Consider the following 23,021-nt stretch of genomic DNA (forward strand, 5'->3'; position numbering starts at 1 on the left):
GAAGTCAGCGTGGGGGAATAGGACTCTCACCCATATTACCTGTGTCTCCACTGGTGAGCGTCACACAGACCTGAATAGGTCACAGGTGTAAAGGTTACAGAGCATGTCGGATCACTGACAGCCGTGCAGTCGCTGAGTGTGCCTCATGCTGGAAAAAAATACTGCAGTGCAACTTTAATACACCCTGAAAATATCTCCCTGGCTTTGGAGAGGTGCTGAGGAGAGGCCAAAAGCTTCGGCTCTCACCAGTAGTGCTACATATATTCGCTTATTCTTCCCTCCAGCCTCCATATCGGTTTAAAGAAGCTTTTAACATTCATACAAGGGCTTTACCGTTGCTATCATTACCTGAAAATGGGCTTCCATGAATAAGCAGGCGAAAGGCTACAGCAGCGAGCGAGCGTTAATGGTAAATCGCCAACTGGAGGGCCCTCTTGGCTCCCACAGAGAACAGATTTATTAACATTTATCTGTACTGATAGGCCTGCTGAATAGTGTATGCTCTTAGACCCTGAATGAAAGAAAAGTACAGCAGAGGAGATATATGAATATGTGACACACAAGGGCACATAGAATTGTCTTTATCTCCCCGGTACCATTGTATAATTGTGTTTGTCCTGATTTTCTCTACAATAAGTCTTGTTATCTCTTTCTTTTGTAGTGGAGGAACCATGTTGACCATTACTGGGACCAATCTGGCCACCATCAAGGAGCCCAAAATGAGAGCCAAGTATGGAGCTGCTCAGTCAGAAAATGTAAGTGGTTTGATCCAGACACCTGCACACAGTTTTTATTGACAAAACAAGAAAAGCAGTGACTTGAGTTGGCAAGTGAGACGGAGTGAGACCAATATAGACACACAGGTGTCTCTCCTCTCCCCCTCTCTCTGTGGAAAAAACTGATTTTCAGACGATACACACACACACTCCTGGGACACAGACGCACATACCTGACCCGTCGGTCAACCAGCCAAGGGCCCATTTTCTGTTTGTTTTTGATGTTGAATTTCCTTTTAGCAGTTTAACCTTTGAAATGTCAACCAGCAATAAAGCGGCTCCTGCAAATCCCCCTCTCTTCACCTAGCACCACGGGGCTCAGCTAACCTTTCTCCCGCTCTCAGCTGAAAGTAAAAATATCCCTTCTTTTTCCTTTTGTCCCCTTCTCTGCAGTCATTTTTTATTTTTGCTTGGTTAACATTTCTATTGACCTATAAACACAGTTTTGTTCTGCATGTGTGTGATTCTACATCCTCTGTCTGTGTTAGTATGTGACATACAGAACATAATGTAAGACTATAACATGCTGTGAAACTATGCAAAGGTCTCCTCAGCCGTGCTGTGTTATCGTTAACAGCCACTGGCTGACCTCTCCTGTTTCTCCGTGTGTCATTACAGCCTCATTTGTTCTTCGCTGTCTGATTCAAGTGTCGAACCCCACAGGGGGATTTCCAGATGATATCAACACCGATTACAACACTGATGTTATTAAGCCATCCTCCTCCTCATTATGTCATTACCGAGACATTTTAATCACTTGAATCACATAACCCTGTTCCAGCAGTTTGTATATGTTGTTGATTAGTCACATGTGATTGTTTGGGTAAGAATATGAAAATCCAAAAATGCAAACAAGGACTAAACAAGGAAGAGATACATATTATAAGATGGGAAATTAAAGTACCTCATTCTTCTCAATTTAACTGTTTATCATATTTTCTCCCCTGTTCTCCTTCCCTCCTTCCTTTTTCTTTTGCCTCACTCCTGTCCCTCTTCTTCACTCTGTGTATCTTCCTTCTCTAGAACTGCACGGTTGTCAACAACACTGTGATGGTGTGTCTGGCGCCCTCTGTGGCCGGTTCTGACAAAGTCTTCTCGGAGGCAGGCAGCAGTCCTGATGAGATTGGCTTCGTCATGGACGACGTGCGCTCTGTGCTGGTTGTAAACGAGACTTTCAGCTACCACCCGGACCCCGTGTTCGAACCTCTGAGCCCCTCGGGCATGCTGGAGCTGAAGCCCAGCTCACCACTCATACTCAAGGTAAATTGCCTTGTTCTCTTAGCATTGATCTGTTTTGGCCTCGTCTCTACCTGCCTTTGCTTTACATCCATCACCTCCTTTCTGTTGTACAACTTCTTTTGACTTTTTTTTTTGTATTTAGCTTCCCTTCTCATGTGATCTGTTCTCCTCTCTTTGTGTCCTCTCAATCATATTTGAGTCTTGTTTTCTCTCCTTTCTCCCTTCTTGCATCACCTTTCTCATTTTGTTTCTGCTGCCTGCCCTCTTTCACATAATAAACCATTCATGTGTGGGGAAAAAAGGGTCCTTTATTATAAGTGAACAATGTCAGGATGGAGGTTGAGTTGGTTTTGCATCAAAGCTTTTAATTCAGTAAAGATGTGGAAGAAACGTTTTAAAGCACACCAGGACATAAGGAGAAATGAAGGTTGGCTGAGTGCTAGCACTCACACTAGAAGAGCTGTAATAGCAGATAGCAGCAGTCCAGTAATGTTGAGTATTGTCAGCTATGTGAAAAGCTCAATCTTACAAATGGTTATTTTAGAAAACTCTGCTGCGACCTCCCAGTCAGCATCCAACTCAGCTGATAAGACACTGACAGCCATTTGAAATGATTTGCTCCAAACATTCCTGTACAGACACTTAACTCCCTCCTTCCTCTTCCTTTGAGAGTTCTTCTTTCAACGCAGCAGTCTTTCAGATGTGCCTCAACCTTGAAAGATGTTCTATCTCCGCCTGCTGTCTCCAGTGGGGTTTGGAGACCTTTAAGGAAGCTTCTAAAACGCCCCCCTTTAAAATCAGGTGCAAAGGAAAGTAATGTTTATAAAGTGGACCCATGCGTTGCGATGCCACCTGCTCAGATTTCTATCAGATAACTTCTGAAGAAAGACTTCACAGCCATGTTTACTCTAAGCCATAGAGAGGCAGCACGCATCTGAATCCAGAACGCGTTTCTAAAGGCTTTGCCCCACCCACCCACCCACGCTGCCTTTTGTCATTTCACCTCTCCCCTTGAACGTCAAAGCCGCAGGAGCGAGAGAGGAAATTATCGTGCAATTTCATGGAAAACGAAGGTCTTTTTTCTCTCGGCCAATCTGGGCGGAGTTTTTAGAAATGAAGAAGAATCACGCCTCTTACCCCTGTAACTTTAAATATGATTCTATAATGAAAAGCTCTGATTGCCCCGCCGCGCTCCGGGTAAAGAACTGCAGAAATAAGCAGCACAGAAACACATCCTATTAAATAATTGCAGAGAAAATAGACATTCATCGAGATTTTCCAGCAATTAATTTCTCTCATTCTGCAAAGCGTCGTGGGTTAGGACGAGGAGGGGTAGGTAGAGGCAGCGGAGGAGAGGAGAAGGTGGATTCCCGGAGAATATTTTTATTGTACTTGCCAACACCTTTATGCAACCCACACATTTCACAGTCCTTTGACGGCATCTTCACCTGTGGCAGTCCTTCGCCACCTGGTCTGGATTTAAATAATCTAATCACTGATTGTCTAAATATAGTAAATTTTAACTGAAGAGCAAAGTCATAGATTTGGTAATTAGGCTGGGAAATTAGAACAGATTCTCATGTTTATGTTCTTTGCAGTGTTTTGAATTTGACAGGTATTATGGTAAGTTTTCCTCAGACGTGTTGCACTTTTACTTGTTTGCATGTTGTCTATAGTCAGATTAACTCATGATTTGGTCAGTTTCTATGAGAGGTATTATCTTTCAGTATTACCTGCACTTTAAAGTACCTTACACATCGTTGACGGATACCTGCCAGCCAATCAGAAATAAGTTGATCACTGTTAGATTAAATCCCTCTGTGTTTATACTCTCTGATTATTATCCTATGTATGTAGACTGCCTGAGATGTAGACCTCATGTAAGTAACTAAAACATGTGTGCATCTGTTTCCAGGGCCGCAACCTCATTCCTTCAGCCCCAGGGAACGCTAAGCTGAACTACACGGTGCTGATCGGGGAGACGCCCTGCGTTCTCACCCTGTCTGAGAGCCAGCTGCTGTGTGAATGGCCCAACCTGACCGGAGAACACAAAGTCACCGTAAGTGAAACTTGTCTAAATTACTGTTTGCTGAGTGTTTTCTTATTATGTCATTACGTTAACTTGATACCATCCATACAAACCTGACAATGAGCATCATCTTCGTCTTCATCTAAAGTACCTGTTATTTCATCATCACTTTTTTTCTTTTTTCTTTTTCCACCTCTGGAGCATCTGGCTTCCACATTTCTTTCAGCCTCTCAGCCCGTTTTCTTCTTTACAGCCTGTTTCCGATGTGCTATTCATTCCCATCCACTTCCTGCCTTTTCATTCATTCATCTCCTTCTTTCCTCCCCATCCATCAGACCTAAATCTCTTCAATTACTCCAGATTTCTCCTCCCCATTCATATAGCCACATGCTCTCAAACACACACACACACAGTCTCTTATACCATTGGCGGTGTTTGGGACTGTATTTATGTCTTAGAGGCTTTTGATTGGTTTTGTTTGGCTGGCATCCTCCTTGGGATTTGAACAGTATTGATATTCAATAGAGACCAAAAAATGGCAAGTGGGCGTGAGAGGTCTGTGTCTATTTTTACCTTCCTCCATTTGGTGTTTCGACGTCAGCCAGTTAAGGATGGAATAAAAGAAAAAAATAACAGGACGAGAGGAAAAAACATCCCAACGTTTGTTTTTCTATTCACGTGTGAACTGTTTTGATGTGATATGGTTGAAAGTCATGTGGGTGTGTTGACTGTGTATAAATGTATGTGTTTAACTGGTTCCAAAGACAGCCCCAGCACATAGACATCCCCCAACCCAGATACAAGGTTGTGGGGAGTTTTGACCTGCACTTTTCTGAACCCAGCTTGCAGCTTACATTGCCATTATAAATCCAAAGTCCACAATCCATATGCACCTGGCATAGTTTTTTTCATAATTAAATCATTATGCAGGATTTATAGGGGTTTGTTGCCAGGCGTAGGCCTAAAAAAATGTCATCATATGGATGAATTTTAAATTCATCCACATTTTAAATTCAGAAAGTAATGTTTCCATGTCAAGTATAGCACACAGTGTCTCCCATCCGCCTGCTAAACAAACAAAAAAGCGTAACGTTACTGTTTGTGCCCTAGGTGCGTGTTGGTGGCTTTGAATACTCACCAGGGACCTTGCAGATCTACTCAGACAGCCTGCTCACACTGCCCGCCATCATTGGTATCGGAGGAGGTGGCGGCCTGCTCCTGCTGGTCATCATCGTGGTGCTGATTGCTTATAAGAGGAAGTCGCGAGATGCCGACCGCACCCTGAAACGGCTGCAGCTGCAGATGGACAACCTGGAGTCCAGGGTGGCCCTTGAGTGCAAAGAAGGTGAGTTTGGATAAAATGTGGTCATTAGAGAAGTTGCTCTCAGGTGTTTTCTCCTGGTTTCTTTCTCCCTACTTCCTTGTCTTCATCTTTCTCCCCAAACAACTCCCATGTCCCCAAATACCTTCCTGTAAATCTCTCCCTCGCTGCAGCTTACTTCAAAAGCTGCACAACTCCCATTCAGTAGTCCTATCCATTTCTCTCTCTGCTTTCTCCTTCGCTCTCTATTTCTCCCTCCCTCTCACTGCCAACTGTCCCCATGCTGTTAGGTGGCAGCGGTGTGTGTTTGTGTATGTGCGCATGTGTGCGTGGGTGTTGGTGGGTTTCCAGAGGAGTACTTTGATCTGAGCCAGCCACCAGATGTTGGCTCTCCACCCCATGAGAGAGCTGCCTGGCTGGCCTCACTACCATCCACACTGAGCGAGGGAGGCAGAGATGGAGGTTAGATAGATCCGGGGCACAGAGGTGGGAAAAGTGAGGGATAGTAAGGAAGGAGGGGTTTGGCAACAACTGCAGCAGAGGGGAGATATAGAGCAGAGAGACTTACACACCCGTACATTAGCATATATTAATTTGGCAGGAGACAGCATGGATCCAGTGAGAGCCTACTGATGCTGTTACTGGTTTGTCTGGCAAGAGAGAGAGAAGCAGATGGGGTGAAAGAGAAGGAGAATACTGATAACCATGAGCATCAGCATACATTTGTTTTAGAGATCACTTGTTGCACTACTTTAGAAAACCTAGTATATAACTATAAAGCCTCAATTCCGACTCGACATGACTCGACCCTACTTCCCTTTTGTACCAGGTACCTTTCTCTAAATGTTCCCACTGCAGGTACTACCCCTTAAACATCGGCTGGATTCTGAGCTGATCATCATAGCAGCAACGACCACCCTTGACTTTTCCGTCTTGAACAGCTGCAGCCTTTATTCACTAACAAACTGTAACCTACACTTACTGTACATTTACCGATAAATTTACAACTTGCAGTCACTTAATGCAGCTCTCTCTCTCTCTCTCTCGCTCAACTACACAATACACACACCAACTTAAAGGAGCTCTGCCACTCTTGTAACCAAGGATTTTGAAGGTATAGTATCGCTGATGGTTGCTATAGATGGGTAGCTTGGGGATTTAAAAATGCAGGGTTTATGCAGGATATCCTGTGTCTTGTGAGAGGCAGTTCTAGTGACGATCCACTAACCATAATTAATGTAATAATTAATGCAACAAGTGCCAAGATATCCTGACACCCCTGGTATGGGACAAGCCATGATGCATCTCGTCCTCGTCTGGTCAATGTAGCCTGGTTCCAGACTTCTGATTTGAGTCCCTTATCTCCATTATGTTCAGCAAATAATATCATTCTGGTGTCATGCTCACTGATAGCTGTTTCCACCAATCAGAGCTCTGTCGGCATGATTTAAAAATGGCAGCATCATCTTCCTCCATAGCTTGTTGTTTTCCCGGCCACATCCATGAAAAACAAAAACAAACAAAGGCTACAGAAATGGTGACAAGCTCATATGAGGTTGACACGGCTAACTGTTGTTAACCGAGCTGCTCAGGGGATGACTGTGTGTGTTTTTTCACACCACTCCCCTGACACTTTAAGTCTTCATGTCCTGCTCTTTTCCAACTAACTGCAGTCACACACACACACAGACACAGAAACAAAAACTCACACAGCGGGTCAAACAATGATTGGCTGGGGATGTGTGGTGGTGAGTGCAGGTGTCCTGACCCTGTCTGTCCCCCGCTGTCACCACTGTCTGGAAGACGACAACAGGATGGATGGAGGGAGAGGGACGGAGCGAGGGAGATAAATAAGGCGGACGACTTGTGAGAGGAGAAAGGGAGGGGGGGGGGGTGGACACCGAAGAAGAGATGGATGGGAAGATTATGAGAGAAAGGGAAGCAGGGAGCACTAGAGAGAGGGAGAGAGAAGGAAGTTTGATGTGAGGATAGTGGGAGAAGAAAGAAGTTATTAGAACATGTGGGGGGAAGTAGAAGGAGACGAATTAGGGATGGATAGTATGAAGGTGGAGTGAACCACTTTTTCTTCTCCAGGCTAACAGAAATGTAGCAGCCGAGCAAAACTATTGACTTTAAAGATAGATGAAAGAAAAGAAATTTAGAGAAGAGACTGGGCGGGGAAGGGTAAAAGAGACTGATTAGAGATGCAGAGAGAGATGGATGGCACGAAGGGAAAAAGCAGAAAGATGGAGGGACGTGGCTCAGGACAGGCAACCATAGGGGAGAAAGAGGTGACCTCTGAGATGTCACTCGAAGAGAAGAAAGAGGGAGGAATAGAGAGATAGGAAGAGAGGGATAGGGTGACACAAGCCATCTGTTAGTCTGGGCTTTGGTTAGTGGTTTGTTTGGGTTGTGTATCCATGTGTTGCTGTATTTTGGATGACGCTGTAGGGCACACACACTCACACACTGTCGAGTTAATGGCACTTTATAGCTTTAGATTTTCTCCTTAAGGGAGTTTTACATTTATACAATAGAATCAGGGCTGTTCAGCATTAGCTATATGCACTTTTGTATGGGATGTGAGGGAGAGAATGGATTTGATCCCATTTGTTCCCTCTAGATGTGAAACTGTGAAGCCATTGGAGTATACAGAATGGGGTCAGAACACACAGTCGCCGGGAATGGAAAATGTGTAAAAACATTGACACATGCACTCACATAAATCATCTGGGCACTAGGTTATGTGTTCGGCTGTGGGGCAAAACACGAAAAAGTGAGTGTGTGTGTATATGTGGTGGCAGCGTGTAATGTGTGTGTACTCACAGCAGGCTCATGTTCCTGTGTGTGATTCCATCCTGAACTCCCCTCCAGCCACCAAGTACCACAACACTTTCCTCCATCCTCCCTCTCCTTCCTACCTCCATCTTTCTGTCCGCTCTGAGCACAGAGCGATCGCACAATGGTGCTTTTCAGTGCTACTCCTCCACACGCCTCCATCTTTACCTCAAGTCCACCTGTGTCTCTGCTCGAAAACATCCTGTTTCTGAAAATGCAGGTGTTTTAGGTTCGGTTATTTGCATTCTCCAGCTTTTTTTTTCTTCTGTTTTGTGTTTCCTTTAAAGGTGCACTTTGTGGTTTTGGGGGGATTTTAATCAGAAGAGAAAGATCTTTATTGACTTTACTGCCCCTTACTGCAATAGTGTTCCTTCTAAACATATCTATTTCCCAAGAAAATACCTCATCTGCACCTTAAGATTTGAGCATTAAATTTCATTTGTAACCACTCTCTCGTCCTTTGCCCAGCCTTTGCCGAGCTGCAGACAGACATCCACGAACTCACTCAGGAGCTGGACGGAGCAGGAATCCCCTTCCTGGACTACCGTACCTACGCCATGAGGGTCCTCTTCCCTGGGATTGAGGACCATCCTGTGCTCAAGGAGATGGAGGTACGGGTCAGTAGAGAGCGCTCCACACAAACACACACACAAACACACCAAATGAATGAATGAAAGTTGTTCTGTGTGGGTGTGTGTGTGGGTGTGTGTTAGAATTGGGCTGTTTGAAGACAAAAATTTTTAAGCATGAAAGAAGAAAAAAGAACCAAATTCATCTACTGAATGTTTTTTGATTGTTTAAAGGAAAGGTTTTTTTACCGCGGTTTTGATGTTTTATTTCTTTTCAAACCAATTTCTACAACTTTCAAAAGGGTTATGACTTTTAAAGTTCTATCTGTACAAGGCTTTGATCAGTTTAGGGTTTGGAAGGCTACATTTAAGCTTTGAGATATTTAAACTATAGACCAAAACTATTAAAAACACAGCTTCTGTGACAGAAATCCTCTAGAAGAGTTAAGAAAATATAAACCGGAAGTTTCAAAGAAGTAAGATAAGAATGTCTATCTTAATATGTCCACCAACCATCTTTCATCCTCAACAGCTTCTCAGTTAGAGATGTTTCAAGCTTAAACTAGTAAGAAAAAATACCTTGTGTGGAAGTATCTCTCAGGGCTAGCTCCAGTTTGATGTAATACAGCGAAGAGAAGGCTCTTTTTTGGGGAGTGAGCGATGTCGGAGCTCCACTAAGTCTTGGTACGAGTGATAGATTGCCTCTACCTGACCAAGCCTGTTTGAGTCTCCTGAAAAAGCAATGTTCACACATTCAATAAAACACTCTCCCCTCCACGGCTGCTCCTTTCTCCAGAGGGAACACTCTATCACTCCGGTGAACCTCGGCTGTGCGGACGCTGTAACGCAGCATGCACACGCACCTCCATCATTTCTCCGTATGCATTAGACTCGCACACATGACATCACATAGTAATGCACACTTGCGCTCTGCTGACACGCATGTAAGTTGGCAGCGGCAGCGTGGACGGCGGCTTCAATACATCCAGTATCTGCCCGCGCTATCACCTTTATTCCGAAGGGATAGTGTAGCGCGACATTGGATTTTCATTTGTATGGCCCAGGCAATCACAGGCCACAGTAGTGCGCTAGCAGGCAGATCAATTTCTTATTACAGCATGAAGCTCACATTCTCACTTCAAACCTCCGTTCCTCTCCCCTCAGAGGGGGGAGGTGGCCTGCCGGTTGCTTTGAGAGGGGAAGAGAATCAGCGATAAGGGGGCGTGCAGTGAGGGATGGAGGGAGGTTAAGAGAGAGAGAGGGGACTGGGAAACGGAAGCTGAACATTTGGACAATAATAGGCGGTAAACGAGTGCAAAACTTGAAAGCTGTGTTCATGGATGCATCTGGAAGCCGATTTTTCCTGTATGATATATTATGTACATAAATATATTGTGAATGTATCTGTGTATGTGCACATGTGGCTCAATGTATCCTTCATTTGATATTCCTTATTTCCACACATACTCATGAACCCATTCTCAACTATAAACTCACAACCAATTCTTCTCCCCACATCCTTCTCCTCATCCTGATCTCAACCATTTCCCCTACTTCCCATATTCTGCCCTCTTTTCTTCCTTTTCCTTTTTCTCATTCTTTTCTTCCCTTTTCTCCTCTTCTCTTCCACCCAATTTCCTGTTTTCTTTCATTCCCTCCGTCCAACCTTTCCCCCCTTTCATTTTCTCCTTACTCCATATCCTTTCGATGGCTACTTTTCCGCCATCCCTGTCCTCCTCTTCTCACACTCTTCCCCATCATCACCTCCGTCCCCTCCCCTCCAGGTTCCTGCTAATGTGGAGAAGGCCCTGACGTTGTTTGGACAACTGTTAACCAAAAAGCACTTCCTGCTGACCTTCATCCGCACCTTGGAGGCGCAGCGGTCGTTCTCCATGCGAGACCGGGGCAATGTGGCCTCCCTCATCATGACGGCGCTGCAGGGGGAGATGGAGTACGCCACGGGCGTCCTCAAACAACTCCTGTCTGACCTCATCGACAAAAACCTGGAGAGCAAGAACCACCCGAAGCTGCTGCTCAGGAGGTATGAAAACAGTGAGGGGGAGAGGGGTTGAAACTCTGCACAAAAACATGTCACACGTGCCCGGGTGGTTTCCCCACTGAGGGTTCAAGTTTGAGGTTACGTCCTTTGTTTATCAGACGTCTCGCTGCTTTAGGGCGTCCTTGAGAAGAGGCACCCTCCAAGTGTGGGCACCTTGACCTTTTAGCCTTTAAAGAAGAAAAACAAAAACAAAAACAAAAAAAAGTTTTGCTCCCTTTTTCTCTTACCCTCCTGTTGTCATGGCAGTGGTAATGCAAAATTGAGCATATGCTTATACTTATCATGGTGCAAAAATAGCAAGAGAACAGAAAATTATAGAAAATAGAGGATGATGCTCTGTGAGATTTTGTTTATTCCTCATGCAGCTGAAGTTACGGAGGCAGTGGACAGGGACTGTAGCTTTTAGAGGCCTATGTGACGTTACCTCGTCTCTATCTCTCAACCCTGTCCCTGTCAGAGAGGATTACACCCCTGAGCACACACACACTCCCAACGGAGCTGCAGTCAGACAGACCCCCACTCTCTCCTCTCACACACACACAGTGAGGAAGGTAGAGAGGGGAAAAGTACGAGGGATGTAGAGGGAAGAGAGGAGGATTTACAAGGTGGGGTGTGAGGGATGGAGAGAGAAGGTGAAAAGGGGGAAGATGAGCAACAGAGGAGGGGAAGGAATATGAGGTGAAAGAGGCAGTGAGAGAAAGGTGGATGGAGCAGAGGGAGGGAGGGAAATGGTGATTGACAGAAAGAGAGGGCAAAATGTCTGGAGGGAGACCTGGGCTGGAGGCAAATTGATGGAAGGAGAAACATATGCAGGGAGAGAGAGAGAGAAGGACAGTAGAAAGGTGCAATATGGTGAGAGAGGAGAGAAAAGAGAAGGAAAATGAGCTGCTGCAGACAGCCGGGCAGGGGAAGATACACGTATTTAAGGGAAGACACAATTAGAGAAATGGCCTGTCTCCAAATAAATTGGAATTAGACATTAAATGATAAAAAAGTTATGTTTTTTTTCCTCTCTCCTCCTTCTCCTCTGAGAGATATTTAATTAAAAATCTAATCAAATAAATGACTCTCAGCCAGTGTGCCTGTGTGAAGCCTTTTCCAATCCCCTCTTGGGGCGTACGGTCACAATACGCTGTCCCTGCTAACTACACTAGCCTCGGGAGCTGGCGTTAATAAGCTCGGCAATTATTACACATGGTTCATCCTGTTTTGGTCTTTTTCCTGCAATAGATAGACTTCTTTTATTTTTTTACATATACAAGGAAAAACACAGGAGGGAGACTTAATAGTCTGCTCCCGTGTGGATTTTCATCCCCTATGGTAAAATAAAGCTCTTGCATTGGGTGCATTTGGTTTGATTTGTACATAATAGGCTCAGACTTATTGCGTGCAGCCAGGAAAAGCTGCATCAACCCCCTTCTCTTGTAGCACACGTTTAAAAACTTTGGAACGATTGGGTGCAGGGACGTCGCTCCCCTGAATGAGATGTTGTTAAGAGTCGCCCACTATCATGTCCTGACATGCCCGAGAGCGTGTTCTGTCCAGGTGTATTCGCCTCCATCGCCCTCCATCCCTCTGTTCCCCGTTGCCTCATCTTTCATCCGCTATATTTTGCTGACAGCCATGGAAAAAAAAAAAGCTGCTCCGCATACATCAAACAAACAGTCAAACGGGGAGGCTTGCGGAAGCGTAGGAGTTCACGTCTCGTTCCCGCTACAGGCCTTAACTGGTTTCACTAGTACATTGGCCTAGTTTCCTGTGTTTTCCCTTTATTCCCTTACTATTCCTCAATTGTCAGGAAAAAAGCAGCGAATTTCTGCGTAAAGTTGACAAGAAAATATCTTCTTGCGCTGTCATTTCTCAACAGAATGTTCCCTGCACCTTGTGCCTCGCAAACGACAAAAAGACTCATTAGAAGTTTGGGAATGTGGCCCAGTTAGACAACCCAGTAACCCAGCAGAGGACTCCAGTTATCTTTAATGCACCCCCATTCATCTAAGAGAAAACGAGGAATGGATAATTACACAGTCTTCCTGTTTCTCTCTAATGTGAAAAGGAAGGATGGTGGAAATCTGAGGATGATGACGGAGAAGGAGAAATAATCTCTTTTTGGCTTCCCCCCCTCCACACACACACATACACTTACTGCCGGTCTCCCTTTCAGCTGTTTAACAAATTAGACACAATAAGTCCATAATTACAATGCCTTTTAATTGTTTTCATTCGCCGCTTGTTCACGTGTGTCTACTCGAGAGCGTGCACGTGCGGAGGTCCCCCTCATTACACGGCAGGTTTGTGATTAACGAGAGAAGTTAGCGAATTATACTAATTGCTGTATTTTTAATGAAGACGAGTGGGTTTGCTTGGAGGGGGTAAAAAACATGAGGAGGGTTTGTGTGTGGGGGGGTTAAACAATGAAAGAAATGGAGGGGTTTGTTTTGCCAAGTTAATTTGTTTGCATGCGAGGGTGGGGGGGAGCGAAGGAGAGCCGGGGAAAGGGCTCGGGTGTTTGAAGGCTCACCGCGCGACGATTGATAACGCCGTGTGTTCTCTTTGATGTGCGAGTGTGTCTTAAATGCCTCTTCCCCCCGTGGTGGTGAAAGTGTTGGTTTATGCCCACAGATCCTCATGTTTTGGGACGACTCCCAAACCTCCCAGTGCTTTTAGCAGGCATTTACGTGCTTCTTCGTTCACTGTCGCTCTCTAATTTTCTCCTTCTAATATTTCCCTCTCACCCTCACCCTTCTCCTTTCTCTTCCCCGTCCGTTTCAACCCTCTCTCCTCTCCTAGGACGGAGTCTGTCGCTGAGAAGATGCTCACCAACTGGTTCACCTTCCTGCTTTACAAGTTCCTCAAGGTAAAATTGTGGCAGACACACACAACATTTGAAGCAATACTAATACCGCTGCTGTTTGAGAATAGAAAAAAAATGGCTCACACACGCACACCATCACAGGTGCAGCATTAGATAAGGCAGAGGCAGCAGGCTCCCTATCCCTTACCTCTGCCTTTCATGTGCTAAATTCTCCTTTCTCCGAATTGAGGAATCTGCGGTCTGAAGCGCTGTTCAGACACAGCTGGTCATGTTGTTGTGATCGCCGTAGCCTGTCGCACTAACCTGTCCTCTCTTTGTGTCCCTCGCTGCATTCTTTTACAGCCAGGAGAAGCCAGTGTGTGTGTGTGTGTGTGTGTGTGTGTGTGTGTGTGTGCCCGTGTGTTTGTATCCCCCTTCAGAGCTTTGGGGCTTAGCAAAAGAGGAAGCCAGAGATCTTAGAAAAATGCATTCTCTCATTTTTCTGTCTGTCTGTCTTCTCTTTTTGACTTCCTTTCCCTCTGATACGGAATCAGAGAGAATTATTGAGGCTTAAACTGTGCTAAATTCTTGTTCCCACACACACATTCGCTGCACTCAAACATCGCTGCAGCTAATCAGTTAGCAGCGGGGCCTTAAACCCCCGCCAGGACAGGCACTCTGGCGGACACCGAACCAGCCAAGCCCCCGGGGGTCCCAGTTAGCATCTGTGTGTGAGAGTGTGTAAGCTCTTGGTGTGCATGCATGTGTGTGTTTTGGCTCCATATGCGAGACGGACAGAGTTGGGTTCAGAGACAGGAGATGGGGTTACTAGGGAATCTACTTGGGATCTTGTAATAACAGCTGTGTTTATGAACTAAAGACAAAGACAACAGAAAAGACAGGAAAAGGTTGAAGAATATGGGGAGAAAATGGTCAGAAGTGGTTATGGATGAATGAGAGGAAGTGTTGCGGACATGAAAAAGGTTTTGAGTGCAAAAGAAAAAAGCAAAGCAAGAGGAGAAAATGGAGAGACTGGGAGGAATGAGTACTGAAGCAAAGACTTGCCGTAGCTAGCAGCTTTTATCTAACCTCCGCAATTCAGTGCCTCTCTTTCTCCTGAGTTTTTAGGGGTCACATGAAAGAGAGGACCGGAACAATTTCAAGGTTCAGCCAGGTGTGAATAGAGATGGCTAAAGGTCAAGTAGTTGTTCAAAGCGAGGAAATAGATAAAGCTTTTACCTACCAAAGGGAACAGGAATGAGAAGAAAAATCCTTTTATCCATTACCCTATTCCAAGGGTTCACTTGTCCTCCTGTGCACTGGCTTGTTGGAGAGAACAGGGAGTCGTGCGGTCATTCTGTTTCTGCACCAGATGTACTGTGCTGCAGGTAAAATTGCAGTAGACTGTTTCAGGAAGCTGTATGAAAATGACATGACGAGTAATGACAAGTATAATATCAGGAATCATAAGGATGTATTATCATAGTGGCAACATGATGCTGAAGTCAGTGAAGCCTGGTTTGTATGCTGTTAGACAGTGAGGACGTCAGCCGATTTGTTGTTTTCTCCATAGGAAGCAGGCAGTGTTAGATTATCCCACAGAGTTCCTCTGACAGCTCGCCAAGATGACCGACACGTGTTGATGCATGAACATGCCCGGCTGAAGGGCAGAGGGCAGGATTTACAACACACTTCTTCTGCCTCAAGACAGAAAGTTGCATGTCGATGGCAATCAATGAATCATTGGTGGAACAGCATTCATATTGTGACGAAGAGCATTCAAAAAAGCATGGTATGAGTAATGTGTACTGTATCTTTAAATCTGGCCTTTATGTCCATTACATTTTACTCCCCAAAGTTACTGATGACATCTGAGAACATAGTAACATTGCTATAAAGAGCTGTTGCTAGACCATTAAAATTAACCAATGTCCACTAGTGACCCCTCGTCACGGCTCGTACAGCCCCTCACCAGAGCGTGGTATCATTAAAAAAAAAAAAAATTAATAGCAATATCTTGACATCAATACTGGTTCCTGAACATACTTTTTTCGATACCAATTTTAAGAAATCCCTTTTAACAAAAGATTACATGACACATACAGGTGGTGATACCCGTCTCTGTCCATAACCCAGAGTTTCTCCTGCATGCCTTCAGACAGCCAATCAAATCTTGGCACAACAAGGATGCTACATGCTCACTGGCTCACTGACGCTGATGAGCCTTAGCTAATGAAATTTGGTTTTGAATGACAAGACATTTTTCGATAGTTGATAGTATGGAGGCAATTCGATCGGTGCCATAAAAGTGTCGAAGTTCAACAGACAGTTTGAGTGATAATTCTGTTGTTCACCGTCGTTTTTTCATTTAAATTAAAAAAAATGGTTGTTTAAAACCTGTCCGATTGTCTTATAGTTATTGTTTCTTTCTTCATCTGACTTCTTAGTGACGTTGCTGCATTCCTCTGCGAAATGTTATTATCGCAATAGCAGTAGGAGTGATGGCCAAAACTATACAAACAAGACCCAAGTTGCAATAACCGGTCTCTTCCTTTAAAGAGCAACTGAGAAGTGGTTCAAGCAGGCAGTGCTCAGTTGTCAGGCCAGCAGCAGAACGGGTGAGTGAAAAAGGAAAGCGAGGGAAAACAAGAGAGAGAGAGAGAGACAGGGGCCCAACATCCCAGCGCTCGTTGCCTGGTTGACACGTCTCACACACCAAAGTGCTTCTCCAAGCGTTTTTCACTCCTCAGTCGTTAACCTTCTATTAACTCCTCCATCAATTGCCACTCACTCACACTCACACTCTGCCTGTTTCCTCTCCTTCTTGTTCACTTACTCTTTCAAACACACACACACACACACACACGCACAGATTTACAATGGATGTTTTTTCCCAAAGAAGAGACACAGGGGAAAGAAAAACGGTGTGTTTGTGTGTGTTACTGTTAGCCAGCACAGGCCTCGTCCTTTACTGCTCTGCCTGTGGTAAAAAAAAGACGAGAAATATAATTGGAGAGTTGTTCGGCAAAGCTTTGCACTTTTTACTGTTGTGTTCTTTTGTTTTTGCACATTCACAGATTGTATTTTAACAATCTGCCTTTCTACCCGTCTCCCTTTTCCGGCTTCGTTCTACCACTTCCTCTCCCTGTTTCCAGGAGTGTGCTGGTGAGCCTCTCTTCATGCTGTACTGTGCCATGAAGCAGCAAATGGAAAAGGGACCAATAGACTCGATCACTGGAGAAGCCCGTTACTCCCTCAGTGAGGATAAACTCATCAGGCAGCAGATCGACTACAAGACTTTGGTAAGTGCACATACATATACTGGTGCACTCAGACCTTCGGATGGCACTTTAAAACAGATGCACAGCTGATACAGATTGTTAGAACTGCAGCAATTGGTAGATTGATCGATTAGTCGATAGAAATAATTTGCCATCCCGTCATTTCATCATTTCATCACTCATTTCAAGCAACATTGTTAAACATTTGCTGGTTTCAGCCTCTTAAATGTGAGGATTTGATGTTTTTCTTTGTCATTTATGATAGTAAATGAAAAGTCTTTGGTGTTTTAGTACTTTATAGACTTAACAATTATATGTGAAAATAATCAGCAGATAAATCAATAATGAAAATAATTGTTAAATTCAGCCTTACAGAATATTGACAAGTATTTATATTGCACCCAGATTTCCTGGAAAGCAAACCTGCTAAATCAGGGACCCTTTTGAGAGCAGTTGTTGGGAACACTGGCAATCTACAACTTAAGTTTTATGACACAAACAATAAGGTGTAAACAAATACCCTTAATGCCAAAAATTGTGATTAAATGTGTTTATAATTGTAATAAACTGCTACACCAGCACTCTTGATTCTCAAACACCTCAGGAAGTGTTAGTTTGCAGGTCAGATACTGTATCATCGCAGGGTCATGCTTCCCCACATCGATAGTTAACACTCCACTCTGTACTGACTTTCCTCTTTAAATGTGGCGGTGCCCTCTGACCTCTGCCTCTGTAGACGCTGCACTGTGTGAACCCGGAGAACGAGAACGCACCCGAGGTGACGGTGAAGAGCCTGAACTGTGACACGGTGACGCAAGTGAAGGAGAAGCTGCTGGATGCCGTGTACAAGGGCACGCCGTATTCACAGAGACCGAAGGCGTCCGATATGGACCTGGGTAAGGAGTGGGGGAACTGACACACACGTACACACACCGAGCACAGGTGCACTGCTACAGGGGGTAAAGAGGGAATCGTTTCAAGGGCTCTCTGAAGCAGGAGGGGGTCCTCTAGACAGGAGAAATAATTCTGTACAAAAATAAATTCAAGTCAGGGGCCAAAAGTCACTTAAATTATGCATCATACCCTTTTAATTTATTCAATCAATGAACTTGCAATGCAGTCTGCATCCTTAGTAAGTCACAGCAACTTTATGTTTGCAGGAAGTTTTTAGAGACTGTATCTATGCAGTGTCATTTAACAGTTTATTTCCCTTATATTAAACATACAACATACACAACCTCACCTCCTCCTGTGTGTGTGTGACAGAATGGCGGCAGGGCAGGATGGCTCGCATCATCCTTCAGGACGAGGACGTCACCACTAAGATAGACAACGACTGGAAGAGACTAAACACCCTGGCTCACTACCAGGTAACATAAATCCCATGTTGTTCTGTCACGGTTGTCATTGTTTCGGGTTTGTTTAATTTGCAAATACAATAGATGTCATTCAAAAAATGTGGTAAGGTAGCACAGTAGCAATTCTGAAAATAGATTCTGTGGTTGATCTGCTGCTGGACATCCTGTGCAGTGTTAACTGTTGTTGGAAACCCTTTCTCAGGTGACAGATGGCTCAGTGATTGCCCTGGTGCCTAAACAGAACTCGGCCTACAACATCTCCAACTCCTCCACATTCACCAAGTCCCTCAGCAGATACGGTACGAGAGAAGGTGTGTGTGTGTGTGTTTTTGTCTGTGTGTACGTCTGTGTGTACAAGTGTATGTATGCCAATGTTTCATAATGTGAGCAAATGCATTTCTAACAACACACCAGTAACAATTTGCCTTTGTTACAAGTAAGCTGCTGCTGCCAGATACCAGTAAAAGCGAAACAGCTACATTGGATTCACTATAATCCTGATGCATATGTTTTGAAAGTCAGAAGTTCCAGTCTTATGCATTTTGGGAATGTTAACTCAAATTTCTCAAATATGACTGAGGGAACTGCAGTGTATGCCAGTTTAATGCTAATAAAGATACCTTCCACCTCATGATAATGCTGGGTGTAAAGAGAACCTTTGTTTCTCACTCCTCTCATCTTTATTCCTCTATGTTCTACATCCTACACAATACAGAGCACAGTGAGTCCTGGTCCTGAGCGCTGCCTCAGTGAGACTCTCATAAATACTTACTAACACCCCCATCACACTCACTCTGTACTTCCCTGGTCCACATTCTCCGCTGACATTTTGAACCTCTCAATCCTTTCCTGCTTTGTCACGGAAGTGACAAGCATTCAGACTGAAGGCGTAATGCTCCGTGTCACAAAATAGCGGATCACTGTCCAACAAAGGGAGGGGAGGGCAGGGGGGAGCAGGAGAGAGAGTGACAGACAAATTTATTCTGGAATGAACGAGTGTCGTGCAAGTGGAAGAAGCTGTCACCTTTCAGAAATGCTTTCAACTTCACACAGAGATTTGGCTCTCTGTAGCCGCCTCAGATTTCTTATTCATGCGTTTTTCTTAATGCCAAGGTTAATTTACAGGTATTTCACCCTGAAGTGAAGATAAAGATAAAATGAATGATACTTTTTATAAACCAGAGACTTCTTGATATATGTAATCAGATCAAAATGATCTATTAATACCTGTGTCTTCTCAACCAGCGGCCTCAGATTTAGACAGATAACTGGCTTTATTGTAAGCCTTCTGTAATATCTATCTTGTGTCTAAGACAAAACTGTTTCACATATTCAAACAAAAACAAAAGTCAAGTTTTTTTATGGAGTCTATGCAGTCTGTGCACAACTTTGACCTCTGAACCTCCTCTTTTTCTATTTACCTCCTTATCCGTGGATGCTTAGATAAAAAAAAAATCAAACTGATGCAATATTTGCATTTGTTATTTGTCTTTCACTTAACTCTCCTCCATTGTCTCCTCCTCCACCTCCTTCCAGAGAGCATGCTGAGAACTGCCAGCAGCCCAGACAGCCTGCGCTCCCGAACACCCATGATCACCCCCGACCTGGAGAGCGGCACCAAGCTGTGGCACCTGGTCAAGAACCATGACCACTCAGACCAGAGGGAAGGGGACAGAGGGAGCAAGATGGTCTCTGAGATCTACCTGACCAGACTGCTGGCCACCAAGGTATCCAGAAGCTATACATATACACACACACACACACACACACACACACACACACACACACACACACACACACACACACACACAAGCCCCTCCCCACCACATCCCTGTCATGTAGCCCACTTCCAGCAGCAGCCCCTCCCCCTGACATTTGTTTGGCGGTGGTCTCAAAGCTCATTAACATTTTTCATAACCTTTCACACAAAGACACACATATGCACAGGATGTGTGTATGTATGTGTGTGTGTGTGTCTTAATTAGGAGGTTGACCTTTGACTATTGAGTTGTTTGGTTGGAGTTACTGGGCCCTCTGTTGGTGGCCTCAGGGCTTTCAGGCCCAGGCCTTTACCCTGCAATCATTACTCACCAAATTCCTCTGTGTCCTCCAGCCCACAGTGTGGAACCTGTGCTCAGGTTTTAGCACAGCATGTGTGTCTTCAGATGATGATCTGGAAGGTTATCTGCGGTTTGTGTTGATGTCCTGGAGAAACAACGATCAGCCAATGTGTATTTCATCCCTGAGTAACTTGTTAGCCACCACTGGGCAGAGTGTGATTGAGTTCCTATCTCTGCTAAAGTGTTTTGTGAAACAGCAGTTGCAGCCCTGGGACTATTTTATATTCTGGGACTGTTGAAGCTGGTATGACGTTGGCATCTTTACCAGAGCTGTTTCAGGAGCGATTTAGAGAGGTTTGTGAATGTTCTGTAACTGGAGGGTTGGTTAGCTTGTTCTTCTAAATGTCCACAAAACCTCATATTTGCTCATATTGTAATATATAAAAAATATACATTTTACATTTTTAGGATAAATATTCAGAATGTTACTATTTACTTTGCAGATTATGATAATTCAGTGTTGATAGGCTATTGGTGTTGTGGGCGGGAAATTGAGTGAGACCAGAGAATGGTGATGAGTTGACAAAGAGAAGTGGCTGCATCAGATCTCTTATCGGCAATCTGATAGAAAACATCACTGATTGCAGTAATCGGAAAAATGCTGAATGCTGGATCTGACTACTTGGTTTATCCCTAATTGTTAATTCTAAGGAATCTGAGATTTGCAAAGAAACTTGTTGGTTTGTTTTTGCTTTAACTGTCACTCAAAACTTCCATCTGTAATTGGCTTCACATTTCCTCTCCAGCATTGACCTGCTGTTTATTCTGAGCTTCACATGCAGTCATTAAAATCATCATCTCATCCTCACGTGAAGGCTACTGACAACCAAACCACCTAGACTCATCATTCTGCATGTGTTCATTAACCTCCAGAAAAGCCTAATTTACATATTGTGGGTCCACAAAATATTAAATGTGTAACATAAACTTTTACACACAGACCCCAGCTGTTTTGTCCCCAATCTGCGTACACATACTCACACACACTAACAAAAGCTTATTAACAAAAACACACAGCAGCTGCCTGTGCAGTCTACTAACAGTGTCAGACTTTTTGTTCTCATTTGCAAGTACTAACTATCTTGGTGATTCAGCTCAGCCTGGTGCTTCCTCTCCCCCGATGTTTCACTCATTAGCTCCTGATTTCCAGTGTTCTGGCTTCAGGTAGGAAAGTGCAAGGTTAGCGGCATCAGTGTAACCATGATTGGGAAATGCAAGCCAGAGGAGAACAATGGGGGAACTCTGAGCGCTGCAGTTTGTTCTTATTTATTACAGCGCCCCACAGCTTTGTGTGTTTTAGGAAGCTGATTTGTGGATGTGTGAACAAGTACAAAACTGCACATTCAACTTCTGGCTGGTTTAAATAAGGTTTTGTAAGAGGTGGCTGGATGCTTGAAGATGGAAACGAAGGCGCTGAACGCTTGTGGGAAATATCAAATTGTTTCAACTTCAGAGGAATTTGTTAGGATTCAGAATCTCAGGAGTTGTGTGATATGGTAAAAACATTGCAGAATAGCCTTAGGCTGAACTCTCTTTGGGCCCCATCCTAAACACTGTAAAGAACACTGAGCACTAAACACCATCACAAACTCTCAGGAAGTTACTAAAAGCAAAGCACCGTCATTCTCAAAAAGCTGAACTGACAGCCGTCGCCTACAGCCAGAGCATCACCAGCAGAGGGGAATATGCAGGCAGAGGCTGTAGTTCAGTGGTGTTTAGCTCAACTGTGTCCTAATATACTCACATATTCACTCACTCATTTTCTTATATTTACGCCAAAGTACACAGAATGTGAGCTAGCACCCTGGTGTTTGCAGACTGACTAAGGCAGTGTTGGTTCTCGTCCTCAGGGTACGCTCCAGAAGTTTGTGGATGACCTGTTTGAGACCATCTTCAGCACAGCACACCGAGGAAGTGCCCTGCCTCTCGCCATCAAGTACATGTTTGACTTCCTGGACGAGCAGGCGGACAAACACTCCATATCAGACTCTGATGTACGGCACACTTGGAAGAGCAACTGGTGAGTCTGTGTGTGTGTGTGTGTGCTGTAAAAGGGCATTATTTGAGGCATTCGGTAGCTGGTTTGTGTCTCATTAGTGAACAAACTTGCTGTAGTTTGAAAAAAATTGACTGTAAGGAGGCAAATATGCAACATTTTAGAGTGGTAGTGCAGCAGAATGTACAGTGTTCCTATTTCTCTAGCCTCGGGTACTTTATCACTCAGACTGCAGTGCTCTTTGCACCTTAATAGCCTGTCAAGTCCTCCGAACTGTGCAACTCTTCCTCTGTCTTCTTCATCTCAACTCTCTGTTCTCTCAATCCTTCCAGTCTTCCTCTGCGGTTCTGGGTGAACGTGATCAAGAACCCCCAGTTTGTCTTCGACATCCATAAGAATAGCATCACAGACGCCTGCTTGTCTGTGGTGGCTCAGACCTTCATGGACTCCTGTTCAACATCGGAGCATAAACTAGGGAAGGACTCGCCTTCGAACAAGCTGCTCTACGCTAAAGACATCCCCAACTATAAGAACTGGGTAGAGAGGTACGTCCACATGTTTTCAACTGGTTTTTGTTCTTTAAGGTGTTTTAATTTAAACATTTTCAAGATGTCAAGATTTCTAAAATGTGTTGTTTTTTC

The 23,021-nt window shown here is 44.4% G+C and overlaps 1 protein-coding gene across 4 annotated transcripts in view; it reads left to right on the plus strand.

Annotated features, from left to right (window-relative positions):
- The window catches only part of plxna1b (plexin A1b), a 188,399-nt gene that overhangs the window by 160,684 nt on the left and 4,694 nt on the right, over positions 1-23,021 (plus strand). The window contains exons 17-30 of one of the 4 annotated variants that reach the window (XM_084348545.1): positions 662-755; positions 1,800-2,036; positions 3,931-4,074; positions 5,155-5,389; positions 8,672-8,820; positions 10,557-10,813; positions 13,622-13,688; positions 16,781-16,927; positions 17,643-17,802; positions 18,173-18,276; positions 18,467-18,575; positions 19,801-19,991; positions 22,235-22,404; positions 22,713-22,925. In XM_084348545.1, coding sequence (XP_084204671.1) covers positions 662-755; positions 1,800-2,036; positions 3,931-4,074; positions 5,155-5,389; positions 8,672-8,820; positions 10,557-10,813; positions 13,622-13,688; positions 16,781-16,927; positions 17,643-17,802; positions 18,173-18,276; positions 18,467-18,575; positions 19,801-19,991; positions 22,235-22,404; positions 22,713-22,925 — 2,277 coding nt within the window. The remainder of the gene's footprint in view (positions 1-661; positions 756-1,799; positions 2,037-3,930; positions 4,075-5,154; positions 5,390-8,671; positions 8,821-10,556; positions 10,814-13,621; positions 13,689-16,780; positions 16,928-17,642; positions 17,803-18,172; positions 18,277-18,466; positions 18,576-19,800; positions 19,992-22,234; positions 22,405-22,712; positions 22,926-23,021) is intronic. The other 3 variants (XM_084348547.1, XM_084348546.1, XM_084348548.1) reach the window with 3 other exon arrangements.

This window comes from Pagrus pagrus (genome assembly GCF_965226575.1).
Source record: "Pagrus pagrus genome assembly, chromosome: 3".
In the NCBI taxonomy this organism is placed as follows: Eukaryota; Metazoa; Chordata; class Actinopteri; order Spariformes; family Sparidae; genus Pagrus; species Pagrus pagrus.